This window comes from Anabrus simplex, chromosome 1 (assembly GCF_040414725.1).
Source record: "Anabrus simplex isolate iqAnaSimp1 chromosome 1, ASM4041472v1, whole genome shotgun sequence".
NCBI classification, from domain to species: domain Eukaryota; kingdom Metazoa; phylum Arthropoda; class Insecta; order Orthoptera; family Tettigoniidae; genus Anabrus; species Anabrus simplex.
The window spans coordinates 139,427,644-139,439,944 of NC_090265.1; the positions used below are offsets into that span (position 1 = coordinate 139,427,644).

Consider the following 12,301-nt stretch of genomic DNA (forward strand, 5'->3'; position numbering starts at 1 on the left):
TTTCTCAAATATTTCTATCAAAACTACTACTACTACTACTACTACTACTCCAGGGACTTGAACTGCAATTACTGGGATATATGAACTTTATTATTATTAGCTAACCGCTCATAAATACTGAAAGATCGAGGGAGCGAAATACAAATTACGGATATTTTAACTACGTACTCAGAAGTACAAATGAATGGAATACAAGGTCAGCTGATTTTTATTTATATTTACTTGACTACACTACACCCTTTGTTCACGAGTGTAGCCAACAATGCAATATTTGAATATGAGGAGCGACAATAATCAAGAACAATATAACGACTGTTAACTATTACCGTGTAATCTCTTTAACTTCTTTTTAAATGGAAGTTTACAGGCGTATCGTGTTTTTTAAATGCAATCCTTGTACATGGCATTTATCATATTTCTCAATTCCTTGTCAATTCCTCTATTGTTTTTGAGCCCTAAAACCTACCTTTGGATAAGTGGATTCTAAGTATGAAGTTTCATTAAAATATGTAGAGTAGTTTTCCAGTTATAAGAAATCATCTTTACATCCATCCACTTTTGGGCTGTGTCTGCTAGTATTTAGACTGTAAAACATTCTGTTAATACTATTCTCTCTTATTATTCCTTCTATGGAAGTGTACATGAGAAAAAAGCTTTAGAAATAGATTTCCGTAAGTTTGGTGGATGTCCATTAAGGTTGATCATGGATATTTTGTTGGAGAGTTAAATCATTTTCGGTCTTCCTGTAAACCTCCAATCCATTCAGGGAATTTGAAACGATATTGATCCTAAAACCTACCAATGAACAGATGATTCTAAATATGAAGTTTGGTTGAAATATATCCAGTAGTGTATCAGTTATAAGAACTCAGATTGAGAGACAGACACCAAAGCTAAAAAAAATATGTAAATGGTCATTATTACACCTAACAAATAACTATAAGAACATTTTGCCAAAATAATAATTGTACAGACACGTGGTGATTACGATTTTATGTATATATATTCATTTAATAAGGGTTTAAGGAATGTTCTTTCTGTGCTACTGAGACTCTGAAAATTGTTCATTTACTTAGGATTTCACAACATTTTTCGTTTCATAATCAAAGAATCTTTTTTTGTGTAAAATCTTGCAGAAGTTCCCACTTGAATGTGAAATACTTGACACACGAGAAGAAGTTGAAAAAATGTGGACAAAATGTTTGAAAAATAAGGATGACTTGCATATCCTAAAGGAAACCTGGTCCACTGATTACACAGAGGACGTGCTGCAGAAGCATAAAACAGAATTGGCTGAGCTCAACAAATTTTATACTAATAACAGGTATTGTTTGCTTTTTCTTCTCTTTTGTCCTTAGAAGGACTTGCTTCTGTATGTGGATAGTATGGGTATAGTTGGGGACAAAACATAACGACCTCAGTTCCTAGAAGCGAGTTCGAAGCCAGTAGTCAACAACACCCTGCACCCTGCTGAGTTAACGAGTTCTAAGTGATCCTTGTTTGTTTTGGAGAGGCTGCCAAACCACTTTCTTCCTCACTCTGTGTAGTATTTATCCTTTCTTCGTGTAGAGTGCAGGATTGAAATAATAACATTAAGTTATTTATTAGACCACCTAATCAATACAAAATCGTCTTGGATGATTTACATAAATTTGTTAGCTAATAGTGGTACATGTTTCGCCTTCCCTGAAGGCATCATCAGCCATAGTCTTAACCTTAAATTAAAAATAAGCGTCTAAATAACATGTAGTAATGAAATGAATTTTAAAATCTTGAAGAGATTTGAAGTAAAATAACATTAAAAATAACAATGATGGTTTGAAAATACAATGTGATGAGATACAATAGTGGAAGTATTAACAAAATTAACATTAGAAGGCTGCTAAAATAAGTACAATGGATAAAACAACAGATTGTTATACAACAAGTAGTAAGATTGCATAAAAGTAAAGTTGATAGTCTGGCGGTTATAATTGGACGATGGCGAAAAATCTTATATAATCAAAGTAAAGAAGAGAGAATAAAAGTCAAAGTTAGTCGAGAGATCCGAAGTTAATCATGATCTTGAAGATAAAAGACGAAAGTCAGATGCGTATGGTGAAGTTGTAGAACACGTTGAGGATATGAAGTTGGTGAATAGAAGTTGAAGAACAGTTTCAAATAGGATCTATTCACCAACTTCATATCCTCAACGTGTTCTACAACTTCACCATACGCATCCAACTTTCGTCTTTTATCTTCAAGATCATGATTAACTTCGGATCTCTCGACTAACTTTGACTTTTATTCTCTCTTCTTTACTTTGATTATATAAGATTTTTCGCCATCGTCCAATTATAACCGCCAGACTATCAACTTTACTTTTATGCAATCTTACTACTTGTTGTATAACAATCTGTTGTTTTATCCATTGTACTTATTTTAGCAGCCTTCTAATGTTAATTTTGTTAATACTTCCACTATTGTATCTCATCACATTGTATTTTCAAACCATCATTGTTATTTTTAATGTTATTTTACTTCAAATCTCTTCAAGATTTTAAAATTCATTTCATTACTACATGTTATTTAGACGCTTATTTTTAATTTAAGGTTAAGACTATGGCTGATGATGCCTTCAGGGAAGGCAAAACATGTACCACTATTAGCTAACAAATTTATGTAAATCATCCAAGACGATTTTGTATTGATTAGGTGGTCTAATAAATAACTTAATGTTATTATTTCAATCAAATATCATCAATACGGACCAAGAATGATATTTGTTACATGTAGAGTGCAGGAGCCGATTTGGCAACTCTGGCTGCAGTAGAGGTAGTAAATCCTATTAGCCCCTAATAGACACCGAGCTGCCGCTGGAAAGTAGTGGTGTGAGGCGAGGTCGTCATGATTTGTCCCCAACTATAATTGCTAAATCCAACATTCCTTGTTCTCATCTTGTAATCTCAGTTGTACTGTAAGTAGTAATGAATTTCATATTCAGAAGTTGAAATAGATATTTTGATTATGATTTAATTGTACTAAGATATTGGACATGATGGCTTTTTGAGGTATATGATAAGAATGGTCTGCTTGAAATCTTTGTTTTATGTATTCTTTCTACTTTACCACTCTTGTATGCCTTTAATGTGATATGCGGTTTTGCAAGAAGTACCGTCAAACGGGGTGATTTCAGACAGTTTTGAGGTTATTTTAATCTAAACTCACAAAGGGAATCTTAAATTGTATTGTTTATCGTCCTCATAATGAGGAATATATCTAATTAATACAGTACCCTACAAACGGAAAATATATGCTAACATATATTTTCCTGAGAAAACAAAAAATAGTGTCCGAATTCACCCTGTACATCGGGATGATTTCGGACGCACATGCTTTTTAAACTGCTGTGTGAAGTTTCAAAGCGTATTAGGTGATTTCGGACACAAATAGTCCTTTATTTTACTTCTACGTTCTTTCCGCTTTAGTGTTGTGATGTTTAAAGTGTTCTGAGGGTGTCCAATATATGACTAGCTTGTTAAAATCATTGTAATGATAAATTGAATGTGTTACTGATCGATCTTTATTTCCTGACAAGGTAAATGTAAACATTTCTGGTCTAAATTGAAATATTAATAGTTAAAAACTGCAGAAATCCTACTGAACAATCTTAATAATTTTTCTTACATACAATACAAATCATAGCTAATTTTAAAAAAAAACTTGTCAATACAATTAACATGTAGCTGCCAAGACCTATAAATCCAAAATAAATTTTCTGTGAAAATAAACGTTCCTTTCTTCTCAATTGGGCTGGAAGTATTTTCGAAATTTATTCTTTAGCAATTGTATTCTTATCAGGGATGTTAGGGAACACAAACACTTTTCTGCTGGGCGCAAGTATTTGACATCCACATCCCTTGAATGAATATTTGAGGTCACGCCAACATACTGCCTCGTATGCTTTTTGTTCCTCAGCTTGTATTTGTAATCTGCTACAAGGAAAGCCTCTTTTTGCAACACCCCGGCAACACCAGAAACGTAATTACCTTGGTCATTCCCTTCATTGTGTGTTTCATCCCATTCATTTTCATTGCTGCTGCCAGCACTAACACTTGTTTCTGCACTGCTTTCATCTTGGCGGAAGTTACGGCCAAAAATTGACTTCCCAGGAAGAATATTTCATTTGCGACTGCGGGAAGTAGCAATTTGTGTTGGAGAGTAATGAGCTTGCTTGAGTATTTCCTTCTTCCTCATTTAGCACTGGTTGCATTTTTTCGGATGTACTTTCTGCACTTTATTTTGTAGGGTGGACCAAGGTATATCATACAAATCAAATGCTTTCCTATAAGACATTTTGCCCTTTTAATATCACGTAGGTCTACAGCTTTTTCTAATATTTTGTTTTGTAATTACACCTTGACTTGGCTCCTTTCTGCGTCTGATAATTTCTAGGCATTGTCGAAAATCTCCCAGGCTGCATTCAGTTTTCAATAAAATGTGCGTAAAACACTACTTTTCACTAAACCGTGCCAAAATTCCACAGCAGTCGTTTATAAACATTTCAGTCAGTTGATGTGACTAAGAACCACTAAGAACCATAGTTATAATGCATTCCTTCCGGTCGTGACAATCGAAAGTATCCACTTAATGATCCACTTTCAACAATGCCACTGCACACTGGATATTTTCCAAAGTAAGAAGCTGACTCATAATAAAAAACATGGAACGTGGGAAACATAACCTCAAGGTCAAACTAAAACGTGCGCGGAAGTGCAAAGCAGCGGTCGCTGGTTCTATGCAACAAAAAATGTAAATCTACCACACTGTCCGAAACCACCTCTGTGTCCGAAATCACGCTGTTTGACGGTACCAAAAAAGATGTAATTGTGCTGAATTACAGATAACTTACCTGAGAAATATTTTACTGAATTACAAATTACTTTTTCAACAGATAATCAATAAAATCGTTATTACAATTACTTCGTAGAATGCCAGTCTTCAGGAAATCACTGACTTTTTTTTTTTGCTTGGGGCTGGAATGAACCAAAGTTTGCAAGGGAAAATATATTACTTTGTTTTGAATTTTTTAGTATAGACACATTAAGTGGCTATCATTTTTTTTTTGCTAGGGGCTTTACGTCGCACCGACACAGATAGGTCTTATGGCGAGGAGGTGGCTATCATAACTGAGACCAAACATGATACGTTGGTTTTTAAGAAGTAATTTTTTCCCATAATTTTTATTTTAGCTAATGACTTCCAGTCTTCTGCAAGTCCAACCCCTCACCATGTCATGGAATAAGCGTGCTTTCAAGGCAAATACAAGCCTCAAATCAAAGGACTCAATATGACAACAGCTAGGTGCGTATGACAGCTTACAGCCCGAAGCTTCACCAGCTACAAAACCCTGCCAGATTGGAACCTTGAGTATTCTAACACTCACAAATAAAACTGAAGAGATAGTTGATGTAATGAGAAGAAGGAAAAGTCTCATCACGGGGATGAGTGAAACAAAATGGAAGGTAATTTATAAGACACCTCCGACAAAACTGTAAGGTATAGTGGTTTGGAAGTAATTTGGAGTCAAGAAATGAAGTGGGTTTTACATACTTCACAAAGATGTAGCTGTTTTTAGCCAGATAGATTTTGTCAGTGAAAGAATAATAAAAGTGTCAGTAAATTGGAATGAAGACAAATATCAAACAATCCGGGTCTGTGCTCCACAATCAGATAATCGAGTGAAAAAGAAAGAAGCCTGCTGGATCATCTTGGAAGAACATGTGGATTGTGGAAACTTGATAATAATGGGGAATATTGATGCTGAGGTTGGATCAGACAGACTGGACTATGAATCCTCCCTGGGTTCTTAAGGAATGAGGAATAGGACAGTAGAGGGCAAGCATCTTCTAGATCTGTATATGAAAAACAATATAGTTGTTAGTAAGGGACTCTCACAAGATATAGTTAGGAGAGTAAGTATGGAACACTGATTAATTACATACTCGAGTGTAGCTTGAGCAATCGGTGAGTGCAGGCGCGTGGTGTAGTGCGTGCTGTGAAATATCGTGGGAGTGGAACAGGGGCGGGCTGTGATTGGGAGGTGGCAGAGGAAGGAGTTCAAGAATGGTTTGGTAAGAAAAAGAAGAGATGGTGAAGATGGGTGAGGCGGTTCTGGTAGCAGCAGTGTTAGCTGTGCTTCTGGTTATTGGGGGAGTGGAATTAAACCCCGGCCTGAATACCAGTGGCACCTTCAGCTTGGAAGATTTGGCAGCACTGAAGGTGATAGTGAGGGAAGTCATTCATGAAACCTGCCCTTGGGACCAGGTGGAAGAAATAAAGGATATGATGAAAGAGCAAACAAAGGAGATAGGGAAAATCAAGAAATGGGTAGAAGCTAAGACAAGAATTGATGAACAGAACGTGTAGTAATGAGAAAGAAAGAGCTGTTAAGGGGGAAAGTAAAATATCTAGAAGAGGAGGTGTTGAAGAAGCAAGCAGAAGTGTGCAGACAGGAGAGGATGAAGAAATCTATATTTGTATATGGCGTGGAAGAAGATGAGAAGGAAGACAAGGTGGACATTATTTGTAAAGTTGTAGAGATCATACAGAATAAGATGAAGATAAATTTAGTGAAGTAAATATAGACAATGTGGAAAGAATGGGCAAAGCTATAGGTCGCAGACCAATTAGAGTAAAGTTATCTACCCTAATGGCAGAAATAGTTAAGAAATGTCAATAACTTACAAGGACAGAAATTATGGGTAAAGAGAGACATGAGTAAAGAAGGAAGTGAAATTATGAAAACTCTGAATAGACATCTTTGGAGAACGAGACAACAAGGGCTAAAAGTGCACATAAAGGGGCAGAGGCTAGTGGTGTCAAGTGGAAAATGGTTTAGAGGGCTTTCGGTGTCAAAATTGAAAGCGATGGATGATCATGACAGTACGGAGGTGGAAGTTACGGCAGTGCAAGATGGAAAGAAGGTCGCAGAACCAAATAGGGATAGAGTGGAGGGAAGTGAGGAGAACAACCCAGGAGGAAGCGGGCAGCGCAGTGCAGATTCAGAAGAGGAGAGTCAAGAAGTGGTGAGTGAGGGAGAATGGAAAGAATCGTTAAGTGCAGGGTGCAGTGGTCAAGAGAACAATAAAATAGGTGAGAGGCGTGATGAACAGAAAGGTAAAGTAGTTGTGAACAAAGGAAGAAGTAAGAGTCTAAAAGACTTGTGGCGTAAAATGTATAAAGGTATGGAGAATACTGAGGGAAGAGAACGACAAAAATTGTTAAAGGAGAAATGGAAACAAGAGAGTGAGAGGGCTATAGTAACAAGAAGTAAGAATAGGGGAGGTAATTTGGAAGGCAGGGAGGGTAAGCCATAACTAAATTGGAAAATAGTATTTGTGAATATTGAAGGACTATTAGCCAATAAAAAGGTTAAAGAAGTAATGGAAAGTTACAATATTTTGACACTCTTGAAGACTTGGCTTGAAATAGGGAAAGAGATAACATGGGAAGGGTTTGTGGTTAAATATGAATACAAAAGAAAGGAGAGGAATAAGGGACACACCCCAGGAGGAATAGTTCTTCTAATAAAGGAGAAATTAGTGGGCTAGTAGAGGATATTGAGACAGAGATGCAAGAGGTTATCGGGATTAGATTTAATATGGGGAGGGAAGGGTTAAGAAGATAAGTTTAGCATTCGCATATTGCCATCCTAGGAGTTCTTTGTACACAAATAAGCATTTTTTTTGAAGAGTTATTGGTGGCTATTAGCATGATAAGAGAGAAGTTTGCAGAAGAAGATATGTTGTTATTTGGAGACTGGAATGCGAGAATAGGGGAACAGAGCCCAGTTTATAGTAGAGAAGGAGGAGGATTAATGATGAAAGGTAGAAGTGAAGATAAGGGCACAAATAGTTACGGTGAGAAACTCCTAGAAATGTGTGCAGCAGGGAATTAATATATTCTAAATGGATAGGAGGGCAATAGTACTGGTAAAATGGCATATGTTTCAGAGCAAGGAGGAAGGGTGATTGACATAGTATTAAGCTCGGAAGATGTGCTAGAGGAAATTGTAAGGATGGGAGTAGGAGATTGGATTGAATCACAGCACTTTCCAGTGTGGGTGTTGTTAAAAAAGAGGGAAGGGAGGCACAAAAAGAAAGAGGTTAAGAAGAATGATAAACTAGGGAGAGAGTATATTAAATATAAATGGACGGAGAAAGCAGAACGGGAATGGAATAAAATAGTAAAAGAAGAGTTACAATTACTAAGGTATGGATGGGAGGTCACGTTGGAGGAAAATAACATAGATAGAGCTTTGGAATTGCTTCTACATCCAATCAAGAGGATAGCCCAGATTGAAAAAGATAGGAGAAAAAAGAGAGAGGGGAAGAATGGTTTAGTAAAGAGTGTGGGGTAATGCGAAAGAGGGTTATAGTCGGGTCAGGAGAGTATAGGAAAAAAGGGGGGAGCTCAGAAAGAGAAGTTTTCTGTTATTTAATTAAAGAATACAAAAGGAAAATCAGTGAGATAAAAAAGTCATGGATGAAAGAATAAACCGAAGCGATATTAGAGTGTAGGATGAATAAAAAGGTTTGTTTTGTTGGCCACCACCATCCCATGGGGGATCCGCTGGGTCTGGTCGACTGTGTCCTCGTCGCCGTTGATAACGATCAGCAAGTCCTCGCGTGGCAGCCGGAACTTCGGTGGTTTTCCTTCCGTCCGCACTCGCGTCTACTTTTGGGGCTTGAGCGCCTTCGTAGTCCTCTGGTGTGATGCCCGGGACTGGTTTGCTCGTCCCATATTTGGCCTTGCTAAATTTTCTTTTCTTCCAGGGTGCGGAATTTGATGTTCGTACCGGCACGCAGCCTTGTGGTGGAACAAGTGTCCTGGTCAGGTGTCATCCTCGTTCGTTGGTCATCAGTTCGTCTTCCATTGCTGCTCCGTCTCCTAGTATGGGTCCCTCCAGCCGTGGCGTTGCAATCGCTGCCTCTGTCTCTTGGGCCATCGTCAGAGCCTCTTCATAGTTCTGTTTCTTGCCGATCGTCCTCTCTGGAAGGATCTCAGCGCCACGTAGTTTATCACAGGCATCAGCCGCCTCGAGCTTGGTGTCACCTCACGATAACTCTTCCACGATCACGTCGCCTAGTCGCTCGATCTCGGCGTCGATTATCCATGGCGTTATATCTGTGTGCTGAGTTCTGGACTCGGTAGGTGACTCTCGGTTGGTGGACACCGCAGAATACGTCGAGCACTCCCACAACTTCCTCGTAGGTCGAACTTGGCTGGAGGCTGCGTTGTACTGTCATCTTCTGTACACGTAGTCCAGCAATCGGGTATTCTGCACTCTTCTTGGACGTCGATCCGGTCTCGAACTGAGTCCGGCATGTTCTCTTGGAAGTAATCCCGTTGTGCTGTAGGGTTTCCAACTTCACGATGGTGGAGCCGCCGTTGCTAGCAGGATTCATTCGCGTCTCCACAGCCATCGTTTCTGCACGCAGGGCACTCAGTTCCACCGCTGGGCCTCGAACTCCGGACTCCACAACCGTGAGCATCTCTTCAGATCCCTTCTCGTCCAGTTCGTTGTCATCCCGCACATCGTCATCGTCAATCTCGGTTTCGAGAGAGCGCACTTTGCTTTCTGACTTTTAACTGCTCACTCTTCCGATCACTTAAGTCTGTTTCCAGCTGGTCTGGGAAAGAACTCCGTTCAGATCTCAGTTCACTAACGAGTTCGTCATAGGTAGATAAGATTTTGTTTTCAAGCTCACTAAACTTGCTTAGAAAAATCTGAAGCTGTTCGGAATTAATTTCGCTAGTAGAAATTTCTGTCGACTACAAAATTCACTACAAGGTACTCGATTCTGACACCAGTTTTAACGTAAAAGGTTATCTACTAGTTTATCACACTTGTCCATCCCACTTCTGCCGCCAGTTGTAGCGTGTTGGCGGGGTAAATAAGTAAATAAACGAGTACAGAACCTGGCAGCGCCCTATTTCTAAGATTTATTAACTAAGCACTACAATTACAGATTTACACACACACAGATGATAGCCAAGCCACAGCTTACACAAGCACACGGTTACACACTTACACGGTTCGCGCTCTCTCCGTTAGTTTCTCATGTCCTGTCTACAATGACACACACACAGTCATCAATTATTTACAGTACACTCTCTCAGCCACTCAGTCACACTCGCTAGCGCTGTCACGGTCCACAGCCTACACGTCAGTCTCGCAGGTCGGGATAGTATCCCCTGTTCACTCAATCCGTCGAACCCCGCTCGCAGTCCGCACAAGTCGGCACCCACTGTTCACTTCGCGCTGCTCCAGAACACTCCAGGTTCTCCTCCAGCAGCCGGCCTTAAGGTACACGCACACACACACACACTACATCAGGGAAACAGGAACGAGTCCTCGGCTCCAACAGGCAGATACTCCATCAGGCTGACATCTCAGCCCAGGCTATCACTGATTGCGCTCTTCGCTAACTCACACTAGCAAACTCAATCTCGCTCTCACTCACTCACTAACTCTGTCAAACTCTCACCGACCGCAGGCAGGTCGTTCCTCTCTTATATCTATCTATATATATAAAATAACTTGTCCTGACTGACTGACTGACTGACTGACTGACTGACTGATTCATCATTGCCGGGCCAAAACTACTGGACATAAAGAAATAAAATTTTGGGCATAGATTCATATTAAGATGTAAGTGCTCGCTAAGAGAGGATTTTTGGATATTCCTTCGCTAAGGGGGTGAAAAAGGGGTTGAAATTTTAAAATGAGTGTATCTATATCTCAAAACTTTGAAAGTTTACAGATGTAAAAATTGGTATATAGAATCTTCTTTAAAAATAAGGAAACACGTGTTTTTTTTGTTTTCAGAAATTCCCAATAGGAGGGGTGAAAAACGGTGAAAAAGGGGTTGAATGCCTTTAATCAGGATACCAGTACTTATATCTCAGAAACTGAAGATATTACAGACCTAAAAATTGGTACTTTTGATCTCTTCTAAAAATAAAAAAACACATATTTTTTTGTTTTTGGAAAATCCAATTAATGGGAGGGTGAAAAGGGGGGTGAATTTTAAAAATGAGTGTATCTATATCTCAAAACTTTGAAAGTTTACAGATGTAAAAATTGGTATTTAGAATCTTCATTAAAAATAAAGAAACATGTATTTTTTTGTTTTCGGAAAATCCCAATAGAAGGGGTGAAAAGGGGTGAAAAATGGGTTGAATGCCTTTAATGAGGATAGTTATATCTCAGAAACTGAAGATATTACAGACCTGAAAATTGGTGTTTGGGATCTCCTTTATTAATGAAGAAACATGTATTTTTTTGTTTTTGGAAAATCCAATTAATGGGAGGGTGAAAAGGGGGGTGAACTTTTAAAATGAGTGCATCATTATCTCAAAACGTTTAAAGTTTACAGATGTAAAAATTGGTATTAAGTATCTTCATTAAAAATAAAGAAACACGTACTTTTTGTTTTCGGAAAATCCCAATAGGAGGGGTGAAAAGGGGTGAAAAATGGGTTGAATGCCTTTAATGAGGATACTTATATCTCAGAAACTGAAGATACTACAGACCTGAAAATTGGTGTTTGGGATCTCCTTTAAAATAAAGAAACACGTACTTTTTGTTTTTGGAAAATCCAATTAATTGGGGGGGGGTGAAAACGGGGTGAATTTTTAAAATGAGTGTATCTATATCTCAAAACATTTTAAGTTTATAGATTAAAAATTGGTATTTAGAATCTCCTTTAAAAATAAAGAAACATGTATTTTTTGTTTTCGGAAAATCCCAGTGGGAAGGGTGGAAAAGGGTGAAAATTGGGTTGAATGCCTTTAATGAGGCTACTGATATTTCAGAACCTGAGGATATTACAGACCTGAAAATTGGTATTTGAGATCTACTTTAAAAATAGTGAAGCAGGTATTTTTTCGTTTTTGGAAAATCCAAATATTGGGGGGTGAAAAGGTCGTGAATTTTTAAAGTGAGTGTGTCTACATCTTAAAAGTTTAAATGTTTACAGATGTAAAAATTGGTATTTAGAATCTCCTTTAAAAATAAAGGAACACGTATTTTTTGTTTTCTGTAAATCCCAATAGGAGGGGTGTAAAAGGGTTGAATGCCTTTAATGAGGATACACATATCTCAGAAACTGAAGATATTACAGAACTGAAAATTTTTATATGGGATCTCCTTTAAAAATAAAGAAACACATATTTTTTGTTTTTGGAAAATCCAATTAATGGCGGTTGAACAGGAGTGACAAATTGGGGTGAATTTTTCGAAAGACTATATCTT

The 12,301-nt window shown here is 38.1% G+C and overlaps 1 protein-coding gene across 3 annotated transcripts in view; it reads left to right on the plus strand.

The window, feature by feature from the left end:
• The window catches only part of LOC136884942 (protein regulator of cytokinesis 1), a 165,301-nt gene that overhangs the window by 32,153 nt on the left and 120,847 nt on the right, over positions 1-12,301 (plus strand). For all 3 annotated transcript variants that reach the window (XM_067157290.2, XM_067157281.2, XM_067157273.2), the window contains exon 3: positions 1,137-1,324. In XM_067157290.2, coding sequence (XP_067013391.2) covers positions 1,137-1,324 — 188 coding nt within the window. The remainder of the gene's footprint in view (positions 1-1,136; positions 1,325-12,301) is intronic.